At 42.2% G+C, this 22,266-nt stretch overlaps 3 protein-coding genes across 3 annotated transcripts in view; 2 read left to right on the top strand and 1 right to left on the bottom strand.

The window, feature by feature from the left end:
• The window catches only part of LOC102269322 (zinc finger protein 677-like), an 84,376-nt gene that overhangs the window by 25,852 nt on the left and 36,258 nt on the right, over positions 1–22,266 (bottom strand). The window lies entirely within an intron of this gene.
• On the top strand, positions 3,862–5,622 carry LOC138991777 (protein FRG2-like-2). Its single transcript, XM_070387743.1, has 4 exons — positions 3,862–4,078; positions 4,410–4,490; positions 4,722–4,799; positions 5,084–5,622. The coding sequence occupies exons 1-4, from the start codon at positions 3,862–3,864 to the stop codon at positions 5,620–5,622; spliced, it is 915 nt and encodes a 304-aa protein (XP_070243844.1).
• Positions 10,041–22,266, top strand: part of LOC106700528 (zinc finger protein 845-like) — a 33,383-nt gene continuing 21,157 nt past the window's right edge. Inside the window, exons 1-4 of the mRNA XM_070387727.1 lie at positions 10,041–10,536; positions 13,576–13,643; positions 16,318–16,471; positions 18,278–19,952. Of these exons, the coding sequence (XP_070243828.1) occupies positions 13,629–13,643; positions 16,318–16,471; positions 18,278–19,952 (1,844 nt within the window). The 5' untranslated portion in view covers positions 10,041–10,536; positions 13,576–13,628. The remainder of the gene's footprint in view (positions 10,537–13,575; positions 13,644–16,317; positions 16,472–18,277; positions 19,953–22,266) is intronic.

The raw sequence follows: 22,266 nt of genomic DNA, 5'->3' as shown, positions 1-22,266 counted from the left end.
TGCTTTACCCTGTTCCATGGAAAGTTTGCTGGGGTCCATCGCTGGGGTTTTACCCCAGAGATTCTCTTTCTCTGTGGAGTAAAGAAAATGAAATTTTATTTTAGACATTGAATTTTAGGCCATTGAATTTTACACATTCTTAGAACCTCCCACGTACAGGACAGTCAAGTCCCATCCCTCTTCTCTGCCTACCATCTCACCTGCTACTTTTTATTCAAAGTATATGTACATATTCTTCTACTAGGAACAGAGTACCAATTAATGAAAAATAAGGTGATACTATTTACAACAGCCAAGACATGGAAACAACCTAAATGCTCATCCACAGATGAATGGATACAGAAGATGTGGTAAATATGAGTACTGCTGCTGCTGCTGCTAAGTCGCTTCAGTGGTGTCCGACTCTGTGCGACCCCAGAGACGGCAGCCCACCAGGCTCCCCCGTCCCTGGGATTCTCCAGGCAAGAACACTGGAGTGGGTTGCCATTTCCTTTTCCAGTGCATGAAAGGGAAAAGTGAAAGTGAAGTTGCTCAGTCGTGTCCGACTCCTAGCGACCCCATGGACTGCAGCCTACCAGGCTCCTCCGTCTGTAGGATTTTCCAGGCAAGAGTACTGGAGTGGGGTGCCATTGCCTTCTCCAAATATGAGTATTACTCAGGCATAAAAAAGAATGAAATAATGCCATTTGTAGCAATATGGATGGACCTAGAGGTACTATACAAGTGAAGTAAGTCAGAAAGACAAAGATCTTATGATTTCACTTATACGTGGAATCTAAAATACGACATAAGTGAACTTATCTATGAAACAGACTCACAGACATAGAGAACAGATTGTGGTTGCCAAGGGTGACGAGGGGTGAGGGAGGGATGAAGTGAGAGACTGGGGTTAGCAGATGCAAACTATTATATATAAAATGGATAAACAACAAGGTCCTACTGTATGGTACAGGAAACTATATTCAATATCCTATTACAAATCATAATGGAAAGGAATATGAAAAAAGAATACATATAAATTTATATAAATGAAACATTGTACTGTATACAAGACATTAACCTTCATGTAAAAATTAACACTTCGGAAGTATTTTGTGAATCAGCACTGTGCTAGAAATTCTAGCAAAGAATTAACTAATCCTTACCTCAATGCCTGAAAATGGACCGCTGCAGAGTTTTCCCAATCTCCTAGTTTGCTGAGGACAAACTGAGGCCCCTAAAGAGAAAAGAATTCAATCGTGCTTTTGCTGTCTGTCCAGAGCCACTCAGATATGTGCACACTGGGCAAAACCGCTGGAGACAGAGCAGTTACCTGGATGAAGAGGGAAGAGACCACTTACCAGAATGCCTTCTGCTGGCCTTTATACTGTCTTAGGAACCCCCACCTTGGCCACGCCCTCCCAATATCCCCATCTCCTTTACCTAATCACGTGACAAAGCCCCGACAACCTAACCTGATTGGATAGAATGTTGTATTGTGTTTTCACCATTCTTTTACACTCCCACTTTATTTCGAAGTATAAACCTGAAAAAATAGTCTAATTTGGTTTTTGCCATTCCCTAAGACTTTAGAAAGATACATTTATAACTACTTCATTTAAACGATATAGTGAAAGCATTAGTCCCTCAGTGCTCGCGGACTCTTCTGACCCATGGACTGTAGCCAGTGAGGCTCCTCTGTCCATGGGTTTCTCCAGGGGTGAATACTGGAGTGGGTTGCCAATTCCTCCTTCAGGGGATCTTCCCAACCCAGGGATCAAACCCATGTCTCCTGCATTGCAGGTGTATTCTTTACCCTTGAATCTCCCGGGAAGCCCCTCACTCAGGGAACTTCTTTGAAAAGATGGAATGGGTTGACTAAAAAATTAATAAGATCTAATGGAAATACAAATAGATTGCAGTGGGAAAATATCCTATTCCACAAGCTGTCATAAGAAGTAAATAAAATTTACCATAATGGATTATATTAAGAAAAAGAAAAGACAGTTCTGCCAGGGACAGGAAAGAAAGGGTCAGCACATGGTATATCTGATCATGGGACTGGCATATTTGATGGTCTAGAATAAAGTGTGTTTTCCTCTTCATATTTTCAATGACCAATTTCAAGTATTGAGGAAGCACTTCCCAAACACAAATTAAGTTAGAATAACTCATCTCTGGGACTTCCTAGCAGTCCAGTGGTTAAAACACTGCACTTCCATGGGAGGAGGCCAAAAAATAAAAATATAAAATAAAATTTCTAAAAAGAAAATGTAACTCTGGTTTCCACATAGCTCTTACAGGTTTATGGTCAGGGTCCTAAATTTCAGCCAGCTCCACATATGTTCTGCTAAACACACTGGGATAAAAATATATGAGTAACTCAGTATTTTATATTTTTATTTTTTGGCTTTCTCCCATGGAAGTGCAGAGTCTTAACCACTGGACCTCCTGGCCACACCCTCAGGTAACCATCATCCTAATCTAATCACATGGTAACAGAGCCCCGCCCACCTCCCCTGATTGGATGGAATGTTCTAGTGGTTGTTAACCATTCTGTCACACTCCAAATTATATCCAGTGTGTAGAAATGAAGAAATATAATTTGGTCTTTGGCATTCCATATGATCTTAGAAAGATAGACATATGACCGTACAACTTTGCAATTATATACTATGTTTAAAATACTTAAGCCTATGCTGCCAGTGGGAGAGGATCTGCATGAGTTGGGGAGGGGGTACATGGAAATATTTGAGCTTTCTGCTCATTTTTGCTGTGAGCTAAAAACTGCTATAAAAATAGACCCTATTTAGGGAAAAAAAAAAAAAAAAAAAAAACCTCATGCATTAAAAATATTCAGGGTCCTGAATTTAAATCAGCTGCAAACTAATTTTCCTGAGTACACCAGGATAAAGAGAAGTTAATAACTCACAGTTTTTAAAAGCCCTTGCTCAAAGACAACAGGGCTCCATAACTGATAATCCAACACCTCACCCCACACATACATAAATCAGTCTCCGAGTAACCATTATTTAAAAAGTTTGACTTTCATCTAAAAATTGACATTTTAGAAGTATTTTGTGAATCAGGCACGATGCCAAGAAATGCTATTTAACAATTAACTAATCCTCATCTCAACACTCAAATTGGTCCTCAATAGATTTGTCCCACTCAGCAATTTCTCTGAGGGATTCTTTGAGTTCTCAAGGAGAAATCAGAACTAAGCCGTGTCCTTGCCCTCTGTCCTGAGCCGATCAAATACGTGGACACTGCACAAAACCACTGGAGACAGAATGTTCACCAAGATGACTGGAGAAGCAACTGCAGACTAGAAATCCTTCTTCTGCTGGGCTTTATACTGTCTCAGGACCCACTGGCTATGCCCTCCAGATAATCCCATCATCCTAACCTAATCACCGATCCCGTCCCCCAGATTGGATGGAATGTTTTATAGGTGTTTACCATTACTTTATACGTTCCACTTTTTTCTCAAATGAGAAAAAAACATCTGAAACAACGTGCTACAATTAGGTTTTGCCAATTTCTATAATATTTTAAACCACAGCTTCCCTGGTGGCACTAGTGGTACAGAACCTGACTGCCAGTGCTGGAGACCTAAGAGCCGAGGGTTCGATCCCTGGGTCGGGAAGATTCCAGGGAGTAGGAAATGGCTGCCGCTGCTGCGGCTAAGTCGGTTCAGTCGTGTCTAACAGTACAACCACAAATAAGGCTCCTAATCTCACGAGAAGACGGCATAACCCAATCAACCAATAGGAACAAGCCACGCCCCCTGAGGTTCTAATAAAAGGCTGGTTCATCCCTCCAGTGGACACGTCTCACTCCGAACCTCTCTGAGAGCAGGCACGTCGTTTGGAGCTCCAGATGGAATCCGGCACAGAAGACCGGCACCCCAACAGCCCTTCCATGGAACAACCCACTGACCAGAACCCATCTCAACAAGACTCCTTTGAAGAAAAGAGCTCTGATGTGGAGGAGAAACTCTCTGAAGGGAAAGGCAAAATAGTCTCTTCCCAACTCCAACAGAACTCCGTGGAAGAAAGGGGCTCAGATGGGGAGGAGAAACGATCCGAAGAAAAAGGCAAGACCTTCTCTTTCCACTTAGACAGCCACGTCCAGAGGCCAGATAGGAACCTGAGCTGTTGGTCTGGGGTGGAAAGGAGGAATGGAATCAGGGACATCTAATTTGTGGGTATTTTATTTGGAGATTGGTGATAGGAGCCGAACCCTAGTCCTATGAGGGCTCTGAGTACTGTGGCGATGATCCCCAAGAACCGTATTGCTCCAGTTCATATAGGATGCGTCTGCAGGGCCTCAATTGAGAGATTTGCCCCAAAATACGGGCGAGGGATGGACTAAACACTTCAGTGTCCCCCAAGGTGGGCAGTCATTTAATTCCCCCTTTTTTCCAGGATCAGAGCCCGAGATGGATGAGAAAGATAATTCGAAGGAAAACGAGACCCAAGACAGAAACAGACACACTGCTCCTTCAGGTAAGACTTAATTTTTCTGGAGAAGAGGGACAGGACAGGGGGTACCCCAGTCTCGCTGAGCAGGGAACTAGGTGAGCTTTGGCCGCCAGGCCTTGCCCATCCTGAACTCTAGGATGCGTAGCGGGCAAACCAGCTTTTGTTGCGATCTTGGCTTCTTGTGTGTCGGGGATCAGCTAGATTGCCAAGGCACGGGTTGCAAGCAGTCACTCAAAACTCTCACCTGATCCACAGATTCAGAACGCGGTTCCAGTTCCGAGAGTTCCAGAAAGCGGAAGATGGATTCCAGGAACCGCACCTGCGATGGAACAGGTAGGATCTTGCTTTTGGGTCTCGAGGTGTGTGAAGAGAAAGCAGGTGACCTGTCCAGTGCGTGGGCACAAAGGGGGTTGTCCAATGGCTGAAGGCATTTGGAAACTCTGGGATCCCTGGAGCATTTGAGCGCCCAAGATGGGTGTAGCATCATCTCGTTCTAGAGCTGAGGGTGTGGCGCAGGAGAGGTGGGGTGTACCTGAAGGCGCGTGGTGAGATCCCTGGGATGGGGGGTCCTTGGGAATTGATGTGGCAGGTCTCTCACCCGCATGCTTTGTCCGTAGGGGCCTCTCCAGATGAACCCAGTGTGACTTCGGAAAACAAGAAACGGAAGGTGCTTGAGTCTGGCCGCAGCAGCTCCAGCGAAAAGACCCGGGCTCCTCGCTCCAGAAGACCCCACCCGAGGCGCCCTGGGCGCAGTCGGCGGCCCAGATCCAGGTCCCCCGAAGACCAGTTGCCTCCACTACGAAAAAGCCTCGTGACCTCCCTGCGCTATATGTCCGAGGCCATTTATCAGAGCATAGTCCACATGCACAAGCAGCCGGGATATTCCCCGCAGTGCTGGCAGCAGCTGGCCCAGCTCCGGGGGCCTCTGTGGGCCGCGGCGCAGACCATATACACCATGGCCAACCAGGCGGCCTGTGCCTTCCCTGCTGAGGGCTGGCTCTCTCCGGCCCCAGTGCAGGGTACCCTGCGGCCAACCAAGGATGGAGTAGAAGGGCCGAGCTCTGAGGCCAGTCCACCTCTTCGGCGTCAGAAGAAGCTTGATTTGAGCCAGAGGGACCCAAGCCTACTCAGCAGAGACCACAGCTCTGACAGTTAGAGCCAAACCTTGAAACCCCCTAGATTCTCCAAAATGACCAGCAGGGCCGATTGTTCGTCACAAACCCGGGGTGGTGATAGGAAAGGAACTTGAAAAATGGACTCAGAATGTGAAATCTGGGTTTCCTTGAGGATTCAGATTACAGAGTTTAAAATTCATGCTAGACAATGCATGCACTTTGAGTATCTTGGAAAAACCAAGTTGGTGTATTAATAACCACCACCTTTCCCACCTACCTGCCTCTTTCCCCCTGCCCCCCCCCACCCCACCCCACCAACTCCCAGGCCCCTTGCCTCTCTGGAGGGCTAAAGCTGAGGTGCATGTACCACACTGGCATTATTTTATAATGAGAGCAAGTATCAGGATGTAATTCACATGTATTTGCACACTTTGAAGTGTAGAACTGAAAACATATTCATATCCTTTTTTTTTTTTTTTTCCTGAAAAAGCACTAGATCTTTCCTCATTCACCTCCAGGCCATGGAGGCAGATACTCACAAAGCTTTAATAAGAATCTGTCTTGGGAAATGTTTACAGTTTTCAGTTTGATGAAAGATGGTGATGCCACCATGTGGCATATTTTTGTTTAATTTAGATATTAAACATATTTTTGTTTAATTTAGGTAAAACCTAAGTCAAGATATATGAAAAGGTTTCTTGACCTTTTGTATTTATTCTTATGTACCTACTTTTAGATTTCTCCTGCTTCATAGATTTCAATTTGCCATGGTTTCATAGAGGATATTAAATCTCATATATATATTGTTGTTGGCTTTATATATTATTGTATTTAATTCCGTATAGTTTTGATTTGCACTTTACACTGGAATTGTATAGTCTCAGCATATAAATGTATATAATTTTTATGTAACAAAAATGAAATTAAAGTTTCAGAAATTTATTTTAGCCTTTGTCATCTTATTTCCATATCACTTAGTAACCAAGTAAACAGTAATGTTTTGGGGGAAGGAAATGGCAACCTACCCAAGTACTCTTGCCTGGGAAATCCCATGGACAGAGGAGCCTGAGGACTGCAAGAGTCAGACACAACTTAGCGACTAAACCACCACCATGGTGATGGAAGTTAACTATAAGTATAATGGTAATAAAAAAAACAGTGATAACACAGAGACACACACAGACATTCACAAAGCTCAAATATATCCACATTGTTAGGCAACAGAGCTCTAGAACTTTCTTCACCTTGAAAAATTGAAACTCTGTACCTATTAAATTACTCTCTGGGTCTCCCTCCCCTCAGTCCCCAGTAACTACCATCCTACTATTTCTGTAACTATGAATTTGACTACTCTAGATATTTCGGTAAGTGAAATCATATGATACTTGTGTTATTGTGACTGGCATAGTTTGCTCAGCATAATGTCCTCAAGGTGCATCCATTCTGTAGCATGTGACAAGATTTCCTTTCTTTCCAAGGCTGAATACTATCCATTTGTATGTTTCTGTCACTCAGCATAATGCCTTTGGTATTCAGTTATGTTTTTACACAGAGTAAGAGTTTATTATTTTTCATTGCTGACTGCCATTCAGTTTTACAGATTGACTAGTGGTTGTTTATCCACCATTTGTCGGACATTTGGGTTCCTTCCAGTTTTGGGGCGTGCGTGTGCGATAAGTTGCTTCAGCCGAGTCCAACTCTTTGTGACCCCGTGGTCTGTAGCCTGCCAGGCTCCTCTGTCCATGGGATTCTCCAGGCAAGAACCCTGGAATGGTTTGCCCTGCTCTCTTCCAGGGGATCTCCCTAACCCAGGAATCAAACCCGCATCTCTTGCATCTCCTGCATTGGCAAGCAGGTTCTTTACCACCAGGGAAGCCCTCTGTTTTAGAGACAACGTAATTCTATAAACATGCCATGTAGGTCTGTTTTTGGTGATGTAAAATTTTTTATTTTCATGGGTAATATTTGAGATATTCTGCAAACTGTACCATTTATAGCATTCATTCTTTAGATTAAAATTTTAGATTCCATCTGAAATGAGGTCACAGTTTCACAAGCCATGGAGTGTTCACAAAACTTTTGAGCATTACCAATATACCATGAAACCCAAAATTTTCATGAAAGTTGCATCAGTAAACATCTGTCAAAACAGGAGAACAGAGATGCTACTGAATTAGTCCCATGTGAACAAATGGATGCTTTATCTGTTCCCTCTCCTGATGATCCTAGAAGAGACAGAATCCATTCATAAATTTTAGGAAAATTTATTCTGCTTCCAAGCATTTACCCAGATAGCCTAGGTTAACTGCAGAGTTGTCAGAATGGCTCTGGGGTAGTGTGGAGGGCAGCTGTGAAATTTCATCTTATCACTGTCACCCTGATCTAGATCAGGCTCTTGGAGTCAGTCACCCTACAATAAACTGATTCATTGATTACCTAAAGATCCTTGCCTCCCTGCTTTGGTTTCAAGATGCCTTCTTGTTTCATTGGGCTTTTCATTCCCTCTGACATCCAATATAATGCATTCACATGAGATCTAATCATGGGTGTCCATGGGAATTGACCTGGCAGGTCTCATCCACAAGACCGGAAGAGAAATTTATTTCCTATTTACTTTGCATTTTCATTTGATCACATATGTATCTGATATACAACTATAACTTGATCTTTGTCTTTCCCAAGCATTTTTAGAAATTCTAACACATACATACTTTTAACTCTAAATATTATTTTCTGTGAGTGCAAAATGTTTATATACATGTCTTTATGCTATCTAATTTTGTATCATGACTTTTCTCCCAATTGTTTTCAAGAAGATTTTCTTCTTACATATGTACCTCTAGTTCATTGAGCTTCACCACTGTGTAATATTCCAATTCTCTCATAACCTGGTTGGTTTTTCTGGGGTCCAAGCTCCTATTCCAAAATTTTGTATGGATCCCCCACTCAAAGTTGCCTTTTTAACATAATAACAAAAGCACGTCTGTCATTCAGGAAACTCCAATCTTGTTTTTTATTTTTAATTGAAGGGTAATTGATTTACAATATTGTATCAGTTTCTGCTGTAGAGCACAGTGTTCAGTTAGTGGAAATTCCAAAGGTTTTTGGAGTTTTCCACCAGAGCCTTGGACAAAGGAGATATGTTTATTCTCAACTGATAAATCATTCAGAAATATGCCAAAGTGCATAAGAAAAGTTAATAAGCAGCAAAACTACAGTGAAGATAACATTAATAGTTGATATTTGGGAAGTGGAAATTTCTATCGAAATGGTCTTATTCTTCAAATCCACTAGCCTGATACAAGTCAAAGAAAAAAAAAATTATACTGCACATATATATATATGGTTGAATTCCTTCCTAAAGCTTCTTTCTCAAGTGCCTGACTGTAGCCTACTCCTTGCACACAATCTCCAAAGGCGTCCCTTGGACAATGACATATTTAGGGTTGAAATTTTTCCTCACTTAGTTTCTGATGCCTCCAAATGAATGGGAAACAGAAGTTTAAATTATACTCTGGAGGGAAAGTGAAGTGAAAGTCGTTCAGTTGTGTTCGACTCTTTTCGACCCCATGGGCTATACAGTCCATGGAATTCTCCAGGCCAGAATACTGGAGTGGGTAGCCTTTCCCTTCTCCAGGGGATCTTCCCAACCCAGGGATGGAACCCAGGTCTCCTACATTGCAGGTGGATTCTTTACCAGCTGAGCCACAAGGGAAGCCCAGGAGGGAAGTGAGTATAAAATTGCACATTTCCCACATGCACAATTCTGCATTTCCTGTCACACTACCAGTGTCCATCACCTGCTCTAAAACTCAAGCTTTTGGTTAAGTAAATAAAAAGCTGTGGGACTTCCTTGGTGGGCCAATGGTTAAGAATCTGCCTTCCAATGCAGGGGACAAGGGTTCAATCCCTGATCAGGGAGGATTCCACATGCCACAGGGCAGCTAAGCCCCTGCACCACCACTACTAAGGCCAGGAAGGTCTAGATTTCAGGCTTGGCAACAACAGAAGCCACTGCAAGGAGAAGCCCACACAAGGAAACTACAGAAAAGCCTAAGGAGCAAGGAAGACCTAGCACAGTCAAAAATAAATAAATTTAAAATAAATAATCCTGGTGGCTCAGAGGGTAAAGAGTCTGCCTGCAATGCAGGGCACCCTGGTTCGATCCCCGGGTCCGGAAGATCCCCTGGAGAAGGAAATGGCAACCCACTCCAGTATCCTTGCCTGGAGAACCCCCATGGACAGCGGAACCTGTCCGGCTACAGTCTTTGGGATCGCAAAGTCGGAGACGACTGAGCAACTTCACTTTCACTTTCAAAAACGTGTAACTGCCTGAGGTCTCAAGTTCCGGGATCCAACCCCGCCCACAGCGCCAAGCCCCGCCCTAGGTCCAGGGCTCCTGCATCCTCGCTGCTCAGAGGATCCAGTTTCTTCATCTGCTGGCTCTTTCCACGTAAGTGGGTGCGGGGGTGGGGGAGAGTGAAAGTGTTAGTCGCTCAGTAGTGTCCGACTCTGCGACCCCATGGACTGCAGCCCACCACGTTTTTCTGTCCATGTTTCTCAACTTTCAGCTTCTAATAGAAGTGGACTGTGCATCTCTAATTCTGCACTGAGGCCTGGCTTCAAAGGACAGCATACAAGTGCGGAGGATCCAAAGTACAGAAACCTGTCCAGAGGGAAGAGGAGCAACCAGAAACTCCCAGGGGCCGGTCCGAGGACCAGATCAAGGACTACAGGCGGAGGACCCTCCATCCACCCGAAAGCCACAGCCCCGCCCCGCGGCGGCCCAGGCCCCGCCCCGCCCCAGTGAGCACGCGCAGTTCCCTGAAGAGCCGGAAGTGATTTCCGCGTAACAACGGGTACACTCGGAAGAGAAAGTCTTGGTTTCGTTGGTGACCGCGCTATGCGTTCTTCGGGCATCGCGGCCCCCGACCGGGGTTTCGGAGCGGCTCCCAGTAAGTTAAAACCCCTGAACGCGGCCGTCGCTCTCGCTCTGAGTCCTCTCATTTCGCCTGTTGCGGCGTCACCTGAAAACTTTTTCGGTCCCGGCAGTCTGGGCCCGGTTCCTGTTAAAATCGCTCTAAGGCAGACACCGGCCCCAACTTTCTGCCTTCGGTCCGTATAGACGCTGACCTCCTGTAGCGCTGTTTTCCTGCTCTGACTCCCTTTCTAACTTCTATCCGACTCCCGGCTCCCCTGCCCGACCTCACCCTCCTCGGCCCGATTTCGTTCTGACAAGTCCTCAGTCCTGGACGATGGATCATCCTTGACCTCCCTCTAAGGAGAGCGGGAAGGGAATACTGAGGCAGAAGTTTCTGCAACTAGTGAGGCATCAGAAATACTGTGCAGGAAGAACGTCAGGTATTGCAACAGGGCGAGGCCAGTCTGTGGGAGGAGAAATAGAAAGAGAAGGAAACAAAATGATGCACAGGAAAGAGAGAAAGAAACGCAGAAATGGGCAAAGGAGAAGAGAAACAGAAGGATCCAGAGATATATACCGAGGAAAAAAAGCACATAGTGGTAGAGAAAGCGGGGGTACCCAAACCTAGGTGAGTATTGAGTAGATTGGGTATGGACTGTTAAGTTCTGAAGTAGTGAATTTGTGGCTGTACAACCTAATTTTTATAAAATTTGTTGACTTGTCTAAATTATGCAGAAGAGATGAGAGTTGCAAAACCAGGTGTTGGAATCAGATAATAATTCTATTTGCAGTCCGTATTCAACCAGAAGGCTTACCTCAGTCACTTCTAGGTCCTCCTCCAAGAAATGGAAGACAAATTTCTTTCACCACATGGTGCTTTTGTTTAAATGACTATTTTAAAAATTAACTTACTTATTTTTGGTTTTGGCTGTGCTGGGTCTTCCTTGGTTGCAAGGGCTTTCTCTAGTTTTGGCAAGCAGGGGCTACTCTTACTCATGGTGCACTGGACTTCTCATTGCAGTGGCTTTTCTTGTTGCAGAGCACAGGCTTTAGAGCTTGCGGGCTTCAGAAGTTGCAGCACATGATCTCAGTAGTTGTGCGCACCAGCTTAGGTGCCCTGAGACATGTGGGATCCTCCTGGACTATAGATTAAACCCATATCCCCAGCACTGGCAGGCAGACTCCCAAACACTAGACCACCAAGGAAGCTGCTAAAATGGCCATTGTTAACGGTACTGCTTTCCTCTCCTTTAAATTTACAGATTATTTTCCCTCTTAATTTGATTGTTCACATTATGAGGTTTATGTGCTTTATATCCTAACTTGGAGCTCTTCTGTGATGTCTGGTAAATAACTTTACAGTATTTCACTAGGCCTGTGGTTATGAATGTTGATAATCTTTTAAAACTCAAAACCTAGATTCACCAGTTACTTTGGTATTTAACAACTTTATTCTTCCCTTAAAAGATCTACTAAGTTAGTGAGCTCTGAGCTGAAGTCTCCAGCTAAGAATTGAATAGATGTTCCTCGCTCATCCCCTTCATCCTTTTTCTGCAGATGTTGAAGGATGGGCTGGATTGATGTGGCTTGCATTTTTTGTTCTGTTTTTTTCTACAGTAGAGGAATAAAATGTTTGTCTTTCATTAAACCCTGAAAAAGAAGCCTCTTTAGCTTAGAAATAAATAGGTAATCTGCAAATAGGATAAACTCTTTCTACTTAAACCTATAAAAGTGTAAGGCTACCACTTACACTCAGTTCTGCTCATTCAACTCAGACTTCTTCAAAGTAACTTGGTAAATCCCTTCCCCTGTGAGACGCGTGCACCACCTGTAACATGGAGAAGTAAAGTAGACCCGGTTTTCTGAGTCTGAGCAAATGAGATCCTCTGAGAGAAATAATTTACAAAGTTGGTCTTGTTTTTGCATCTGGTGGTTTTCTGGGATGAGTGGCCAGTTACAATGAGAATTTGAAAAGTGCTGCAGTCCTCCAACAATTATGAAAAACTTAAGGGCAGAGGGCATAGGCCCAGAGATAAAGACATAACTTTTCTCTTAGCTTGTGTCTATCTCTGTATCATAACATGAAGTCTTTTTCTTAAGACTTATTGTGATCATTTCATAATGTTTGAAAATGTCAAATCCCTCTGTAGTATTCTCAAAACTAACATAGTATTGTACATCAATTATATTTCAACAAAATAGAAAAAAAAAGTGACTGTGTTGTTCTTCTTCAGTTGCTCAGTCATGTCTGACTCTTTGCGACTCCAAGGACGGTAGCCCAGCAGGCTCCTCTGTCCATGGGATTCTCCAGGCAAGAATGCTGGACTGGGATGCCATTTCCTTCTCCAGAGGATCTTGACCCTGGGATGGAACCCACTTCTCCTGCATTGGCAGGCAGATTCTTTACCACTGAGCCATCAGTGAAGCCCTAGTGTGGCTTTAGAATAATTGTTGAATTATAGTCTTCACGTAAACATTGGAGCACAGTAACTAAGTGCAAAAAACAGTATTTATTGGTTTATGACATTTGTCGTAAAAAAATATAAAGGATATTTTACTGAAGGCAGAGATTATGAACAAAAAATTAAGCAGGCGAGAATACTGGAGTGGGTTGCCATGCCCTCCTCCAGGGGATCTTCCTGACCCAGGGATCGAACCTGGGTCTCCTGTATTGCAGGCAGATTCTTTACTGTCTGAGTCACCAAGGAAGCCCAGATTGTTGGATGGATAAGCATCTTATCCTGCATCAGCCAGTCCTTGGATGCTGGCTGCCCAGGAAGGAGCCAGAAACCGGGAGGAGACAGTTTCCTTTGGCTGAATGTCATATGGACAAAGGACGGTGCAGTTGCAGCAGAGTGAGGGTTCCAGCAGGAGAAGGGGTTGAAAAAAGGGGTGAAAACTCACATATTGGTCTCCTGATAGGAGTTCATTGTCTCCGATCCCTCCAGTCACTGGGGACCTTCTTTACCCCAGAGGAAGTTTCTTTGTGTGTGGATACTTGTGGCAGGGGAGGGAGGTTTGTTGATTCTAAACATTAAAAGATGTGTTTTTGGTTTTTTTTTTTGTCACACAGAATAATCTTACCTGAGAAAGAAGCTCAGAGGAAGAGGAAAGAAAGGAGAAGGGATGGCCCTTTCCCAGGTAAAAGTCATATTCTTTGTTGATGTTAACTCTTTCCTAAAATGACATGAATTGGACTTGTTAAACTTCTCTATGAAGTTTCCTGCCTAAAATATTTAATCACACACAGGGCCTTCCCTGAATCTCCTCTCATCTCCCTGCAGATTTCCTCCTCAGTGTGACTTAGTGACCTTGCATTTGGGAAGAGGGTCCTTTTAGGCGATCCTCCTATGAAAGGTTTTGTACTCAGACGTGGATTGGAAGTAGGAGTAGGCTCTGTGGTGTCAGTGAGGTAGGCCACTAAGGATTGTTCAGAGAACCCTTCTGCAAGCCCTTTCAGCTCCATGTAAACCAGGGTCAAAGAGACTACATATGATAAGTGATGTTCCAATGCTCACAATACCTGAAGTCTGAAAGGAAGACTTATATGGGGAAACGCGCTTTTGAAGGCATTTGAAGTTGAGTGAATCATTGTGTTTCTGACTCTAAAATATCAGTACTTTAAAATGGGAAGTTCCAAAATGGAAACAGGATGTAGAAGAGGGTGTTTTAGTACATGTGCTGTGCTAAGTTGCTTCAGTTGTGTCCAACTCTTTGCGACCCCATGGACTGTAGCTGCCAGGCTCCTCTGTCCATGTCCTCCAGGCAAAAATACCAGAGTGGGTTGCCATTTCCTTCTCCAGGGGATCTTCCCAATCCAGGGATTGAACCCGAGTCTCTTATGTCTCCTGCATTGGCAGGTGGATTCTTTACCACTAGTGCCACCTGGGAAGTCTTGTTTTAGTACATAATTAGTTGTAAAAAATGGAATTAACTTAATTGCCTGACAGGAAAAGCTCTATATATAATTCATACCACATTCATGGCTGAAAGACCCAGGTATTCCAATGGGGGCTCTCATGTAGCAGGTGTTTTCGATTAAAATGGTTATAATTCAGCCAAGACATAGGAGCAGAACTTTGTGCCATCAGAAAGCCTGGAGCCATGATCTGATTCTACCATTATAGTTGTTCAGTGTTGTATATTGCTAAAAAAAGAATGCTAACCATCGTCTGAGCCTTCAGCAAGTTATAGTCATAACATCAGGGATCACAGATCATCATAACAAATAGTGTTATTTTTTTTTGTATTAAACATCTCATGTATATACACTTGTGATTCAACTCCACATAGCGATGCAGATTAGAGGCTTAAGTAAAATATCCCTTTCTCTGTCACGTCTTCCAGCATCACTTAATGTCTCCATCAGGAACAACTCTTTGTTCTCAACCCAAATCTTAATAAAAATGCATCTTATATTGTAATGTGATTTTAGAAAATATTTTTTGGTAAATGTTTTCTTATGATATTTATTCTGCAAGTTTAAATTTTCACAAGCCATACATGTTGGAGTTATTTTCACTTTAGTAAACATAGAGGTGATTTTCCTTTTTACATCCTCATTGGATCATTCTCTTCATGAAGACACAAGGGTTTCACATTTGTGACTGTTATAAAAGATTTCACAGTGGCTGCTTTTGAGCAGGCCGGCTTCAGTACAGATGCCTAAGGATTTCTCCAGATTGAGCAGCTTAAGCATGTTATTGTTGTTGTAGTTGTTTAGTCACTAAGTTGTGTTCAACTCTTTTGCGATTCTGTGGACTGTAGCCTGCCAGGCTTCTCTGTCCATGGGATTCTCCAGGCAAGAATACTGGAGCAGGTTGCCATTTCTTTCACCAGAGCTTAAGCATGATTACTGCATTAATGATGGTGTTTGTAAAGAAGAACAGAATTTGCAAGTTCTAAGTAAAGATTTTAAATCAACCATCTTAAACATCCTTAGAGAGCTACGGGAAGCCATGGACAAAGAACTAAAGGAAAGTGGGAGAACTGTGTTTAAACGAATAAAAAATATTAAAGGGTCTTCCTTGGTGGTCCAGTGGTTAAGACTCTGCAGTTCCCTGTAGGGGGCACAGGTTCAATCTCTGGTTGGGGAACTAAAATTTAAGATCCCACATACCACAAGGTGCAGCCAAAAAAAAAAAAAAAAAAGGTTAAAAATAGGTATTTGCACATATACTTGTACGTGAAAGTTCCAGCAGAACTGTTAAAATTAGGAAAGAAGTGGTAACAAACTAAATGGCCATCAGGATGAGTGGATATATAAAACGTGTTGTAGTCATAGAATTCAATTATTCAGCCCTGAAAAAGGAATACTTTAGGAATGTAGTACTGATGCCATATCATGGATAAATTGAAAAAACCATTGTAAGTGGAAGAAGCCACACAGAAAAGCTCACATTTCGTACCATTGCATTTATATGAAAATATCACAAGTAGGTAAATGCATAATGACAGTAAGCATTATGGTATACAGGGATGGGGGGCAAAGAGGAACGGGAAGAGATTGTTAAATGGGTAAATTTCCTTTAACGATGATATGATGTTTTTGAACTAGATAGGCAAGTGTTTGTTCAACATTGTGAGGGTACTAAATGCCACTCACTGAATGGTACCTTACAATATCTACCTTTATGTTACACGAATTTCACCTCAGTTTAAAAAAATTTGAGAAAAGTAACTTGCTCAAAATTGTCTTACAGATCAGTCAGGACATTCGCTCCAGCCAAGTCAATCCTTACACGTTTGTTTCTGTAATTTTGTCAGACTCGGAGCTTGCTCCTTGTCCACTTGGCGAAATGTGCTTTCCTTTCAGGGACTATTTACATTCAAGGATGTGGCCATTGAATTTTCTCAGGAGGAGTGGGAATGCCTGGCCCCTTCTCAGAGGGCCCTCTACAGGGATGTGATGCTGGAGACCTACAGGAACCTGGTCTCCCTGGGTGATGATAACTTCTCTCCGGAAGGTGGTAACTAGTTCTATGTATCTTTTGAGTTTTCCCTTCTGAGTCTCAAACTTGGAATCCCCTGGCATGCTTGTTAAAGTTTCAAATCCCTGTTCTTAAGAGAGTGATTGAAGCTGTTTGGATTCAGAATGAAAAGGCTTCATGACATGGCTTATCATCTATAACTTCTCATTTTGTTAGAAGTTGGGCGTTCGTGCTTAATCAGTGGTGGTTGCAGAATATTAGTAGTCAGAAAGCATTACAGCACATTTTTTCAAAACATCTCATTCTGTGCTTCCACCTTTGTGTTTTTGATTCAGTAGTTCTTAAAAGTTAATTAGATAATTTGCACGCCGTGCTGTGGTGTGCTTAGTGGCTCAGTTGTGTCTGACTCTTTGCGACCCCATGGGATTTTCCAGGCAGGAATACTGAAGTGGGTTGCTATCCCCTCCAGGGGATCTCCCCAACCCAGGGATCAAATCCAGGTCTCCCACATTGCAGGCAGATTCTTTACCATCTGAGCCACCAGGGAAGCCCATGAATACCAGAGTTGGTAGCCTATCCGTTCTGCAGTGGATTTTCCTGACCCTACTTAATCTAAAACTTCAGGAGGCAGTCAGTTGACTAATTTTTATGATACATTTCTAGACCCATCTATAATTTTCTTTCTTAGCTGAACAAAAAGCTGGGCATGTGTTCTGTAATAGCCTAGCATGTCATGTCCCATTTTACTTTATGAATTGAAATCTCTTACAAGCTGAATGTTATCTTCATCTTAGAGCAAGGGAAAGAGCCCTGGACTTTGGAAGGCAAAGTGAAAATCGGGGAAAATCAGACAAGTATGAATAGATTGAGATGGGAATACAGATAGGAGCTCAAGTGGGCACAGAGTAAACTGCTCCATTAAATATTGCTTGGGAAATTCTCCTTAAGTGGGAATTACCTGTAGAAAAATAACAGTTTGTTTCTTAGTGGATCTCAAAGGAGATCCATCCCATACACTCAAACTTGTCACTCTCTTGTTCAAATATATAAAAGTTTAAACTCCATTCCACCATGATGCTGTGGCTCATTCAGAGCTGAGGAAGGGCTTTGTTGTGGCCTACAACATTATATTTTCTATTTTATAAAGGGACACCGCTGACCATTTTGATGCTTTAGTTTGAGAGGGACTGAGATGGCTCTCTCAAGAGTCATCTTTCCCCTTGATCTCTCTTGGTTTTCAATTAATACATATCAAGTTCTCTGTTGTCCTGACCCTAGGACTGTTTCATTTGTTCCCTTTCACATTTTATATCCTGGAGAGAACTTCTCAGAAGATAGACAAACTTCAGTAATTCTCAAAATATATTTCACTTTTCCTATAATATATTCCTTCTGGAATATATATTCTTCTGTTTTTATGGAAGAATCCTTTAGAATGCCAGAAACTGTTATTTGGCATAATTGTGGTTATTTATTAACTTAACCTGCTAGATTTATCATGGGTTGCATGCATGCATGCCTGCTAAGCTGCATCAGTTGTGTCTGACTCTTTGCAACTCTATGAACTGTAGCCCACCAGGCTCCTCTGCCCATGGGGTTCTCTAGGCACGCATACTGGAGTGAGTTGCCAAGCCCTCCTCCAGGGGATCTTCCTGACCCAGTAATCAAACCCACATCACTTATGTCTCCTGCATTGGCATGTGGGTTCTTTACCACTAGCGCCACCTGGGAAACCCATTGTGATATATAAACTTTTTAAAATATTTTTTTTCTTATATCATATTGCCACATGCTATTAAACACATTTTTTGTATAATTATGTAATTCAATATATTTATTTTCCAGATTATCTTATAGGAATCCTTTCTGCTGGATTTGCAATTAACAAATTATCACCAAGAGAGAACATTAATTTAGTAGAATTATATGGAAATGAAAACCATGGCATCAAGGATTTTGACCTCAAGGAAGTCTGTGAAAATATGCAGAAGAATGAGAGTGAGTGGGGATATGATGCAAGAAATGACAAAAAAGTGCTTTTGACCCATAACAAAAATCTCAGTCAGAGAGAAGATCAGAATAATAAATCCTTAATTAATTTTCCTCAGAGTGTTTCTGTAAGAAGTAATACATATGAATATTTCATGCATGACAAGCCATTCATAAGAAGTTGGTTAACAGTGAAAAATAACATGAGCATTGCTGGAAGCAAAGATATCAAGTATTTGGACAATAGAACTGGAGCAAGGCTGCAGGCGCAGGTGGCTGAACTGCAGAGATTTCCAACTGAGGAGAAAATGTATAGAGGCCCTCAAGTTGAGAAGTCAGTTAACAATGGTTCCTCAGTTTCCCCACTTCACAGAATTCCTCCTACTGTGGAACCTACTGTGTTACCCACACAACACAGGAGAACACACACTGAAGAAAAATCTTACAACTGTAATGACTGTGGGAAGGCTTTTAGCAAAAGCTCAAACCTCAGAAATCACAAGAGAATCCATTCTGGACAGAAACCTTACAAATGTAATGTGTGTGGCAAAGCCTTTAACCAGGGTTCTAATCTCACTACACATCAGAGAGTGCACACAGGAGAGAAACCATATAAATGTGATGTCTGTGGCAAGGTCTTTAGTAGAAACTCACACCTTGAAAATCATCAGAGGATGCACACTGGAGAGAAACCTTACAAATGTAGTGAATGTGGTAAGGCCTTTATCCAGCATTCACTCCTTTGGAGTCATGAGAAAATGCACAGTGGTGAGAAACCTTACAAATGTAATGAATGTGGCAAAGCATTTGCCGAGCGGTCAAGCCTTAACAAACACAAGAACATCCATACTGGAGAGAAACCGTACAAGTGTACTGTGTGTGGCAAAGCCTTTACCATGAGATCAAATCTTACTCAGCACGAGACAATCCATACTGGAGAGAAACCTTACAGATGTAGTGAGTGTGGCAGAGCTTTTACCCAATTTTCACGCCTTACTCGACATCAGAAAATGCACACTGGAGAGAAACCACACAAGTGTAATGTGTGTGGTAAGGCCTTTATTGAACTTTCACAACTTTGGGGTCATGAGAGAATTCATACTGGAGAGAAACCACACAAATGTAATGTGTGTGGCAAAAGGTTTACCCAGCGTTCAAGCCTTATGGCACATCAGAGAATTCATACAGGAGAAAAATCTTACAAATGTAAAGACTGTGATAAGGCCTTTATCCAACGTTCCCAACTTTGGGGTCATGAGAGAACTCACACTGGAGAGAAACCTTACAAATGTAATGAGTGTGGCAAAGCTTTCACAATGCGTTCATACCTTACTCAACATAAAACCATCCATACTGGAGAGAAACCTTACAAATGTCATGAATGTGGCAAAGCTTATACCCAGTTTGCAAGCCTTACTAGGCATCAAAAAAGGCATACTGAAAACAGACATAAATCCAACACATGTGGCAGTGCTTTTATTCAGAACTTGAGCTTTGGGGATCATCCAACAATTCATAGTAGAAAGAAACCTTAAAATGTAATGCCTGACACAAAACTTGTGCAAGTATTCAAGCCCTACTCAGGTTGAGAGACTCCATCATGGAGGAGGAGACTTACAGATGGCCAAAAGGTACATGATACGATGCACAGCATCACTAATCATCGGGGAAATTCAAGTCAAAACCACAATGAGATATCACCTCACACCTGTCAGAATGGGCTGGCATCAAAAAGACAAGTCACAGTGTTGGTGAAGATGAGAAGAGGGAACCCTCAAGCACTTTTGGTAGGATTGTAAATTGGTAGCTACTATGGCAAACTATGGCCACTCCTCAAAAAATTAAAAATAGAGCTGCCATTTAATCTGGCAATTGCACATCTGGGCATTTACCTAGAGAAAACAAAAATGCTTATTCAAAAAATATATGAACTTCATTGTTCATTGTACCATTATTTATAATAGCCAAGGGACTTACCTGGTAGTCCAGTGGCTTAGAATCCGCAATTCCATTGCAGGAGGTGTGGGTTCAATTCCTGGTCAGGGAGGTAATCCCACATGCCTTGAGGCCAAAAGAACAAAACATAAAACAGAAAGAATATTGTAACAGATTCAATAAAGACTTTAAAAATGTTCCACATAAAAAAAAAATTTTTTTTAAGTAGCCAAGGTAAGAAACCTACCAAAAGTCCACCAATAGATGAATCAATAAAGAAAATAGATAAAGGGAAAAAAATATATATATACATATACACACACATCCACATATATACACACATATAGTAGAATATTAGTTGTGAAGAAAAACCAAAATCTTGCCATTTCCAGTAACATACACAATTCTACAGGGTATTTGGGTGCAATAAGTCAGAGAATGACACAGCACGTGATTTCACTTATATGTGGAATTTAGAAAACAAAAGGAAAATAGTCTCATACATAGAACAAATAATGGTTGCCAGAAGGGCAGGTGTGTGTGAAGTGAAAGAAAGTGAAAAAGTGAAAGTAAAAGTCTCTCAGTCACATCCGACTTTGCAACTCCATGGACTGTAGCACACCAGGCTTCTCCGTCTGTGGAATTTTCCAGGCAAGGATACTGGAGTGGGTTGCCATTTCCTTTTCCAGGGGATCTTCCCAATCCAGGGATGGAACCCTGGCCTCCTGCACTTCAGGCCGACTCTTTACTGTCTGAGCCACCAGGGAGGCCCTTGTGTGTGAAGTAGGAAAGGTTTAAGAGGTACAGGTCTACAGTTACATAATGAAGTGTAGGGTGTAATATACAAAATAAGGAGTATAGTCAGTGATAATAACTTTGTACTGGGACAGATGGCTACTAGATTTACTGGGGTGATTAGTTCATCCTGTATGCAGTTGTTAAAATAGTTACGTGGTACACCTGGAACATAATATTGAATTATCCACTGCATGTGTGCATGCTAAGTAACTTCAGGGATGGCATATGTGGGAGAAAAAAATGGAGGTGGAACAATGGTCTCCCTGTGTTTTGAAGGGGAATAGCTACTGTATATATAAAATATTCAAAATTAGTCTCATTTTGGGAAACCGAAGAGACAGTGTTACAGAGGACAGTCATCAAAAGAATCAGAGTAGTGTATCTGCGAAGGCTGTGGATTTGGCCTCTAGAGTTGCATTTTGATACCATTTTGTTTATTAGAATGTATCATACTTCTCATATCCAAATGAATAAAGTGTAATCTTTTTTTTTTACAGTGTTAGTTGCTCAGTCGTGTCTGATTCTTTGCGACCCCATGGACCATAGCCCGCCAGGCTCCTCTGTCTATGGGATTTTCCAGGCAAGGATATTGGAGGGGGTAGCCATTCCCTTCTCCAGGAGATCTTCCCAACCCAGGGATTGAACCCAGGTCTCCTGCAGTGTGAGACAGATTCTTTACCACCTGAGCCAGTAAGGAAACCCAATCTGTTTTGTAATCCTTAGTGAATCATGTGCCTTCTATTAATGCAAGCATATCCCACTGCATTGGGGGCTTCATAATAATGACCCTTAAGTATACATCATCATGTTTCTCTAGGTTGAATGGCATCTGTGACGATTTCTTTTCAAATTAGATTTAAACAACTTAACGTATTTGAAATAGATATATATTCACAATTTACACTGGAGTTAAAAACTCCATAGTGTAACCCAGATAATTTCTGTAACTATAATGAAAATACTGTAGCAGTACAATTTCAGACTCAGTCCTCTGAAATCTGCCTCCTCGGTTGTAAATCTACACTGTATGATTATATTCCTACATACATTTGTGTGTGTGTGTGTGTGTGCACTTAAAGCTTTACATGAAGTGACGACATATGATGAACATA

This window comes from Bos mutus, chromosome 18 (genome assembly GCF_027580195.1).
Source record: "Bos mutus isolate GX-2022 chromosome 18, NWIPB_WYAK_1.1, whole genome shotgun sequence".
NCBI lineage: Eukaryota > Metazoa > Chordata > Mammalia > Artiodactyla > Bovidae > Bos > Bos mutus.
The sequence above is the reverse complement of the archived record's forward strand: the minus strand, read 5'-3'. Positions and strand labels throughout refer to the sequence as shown.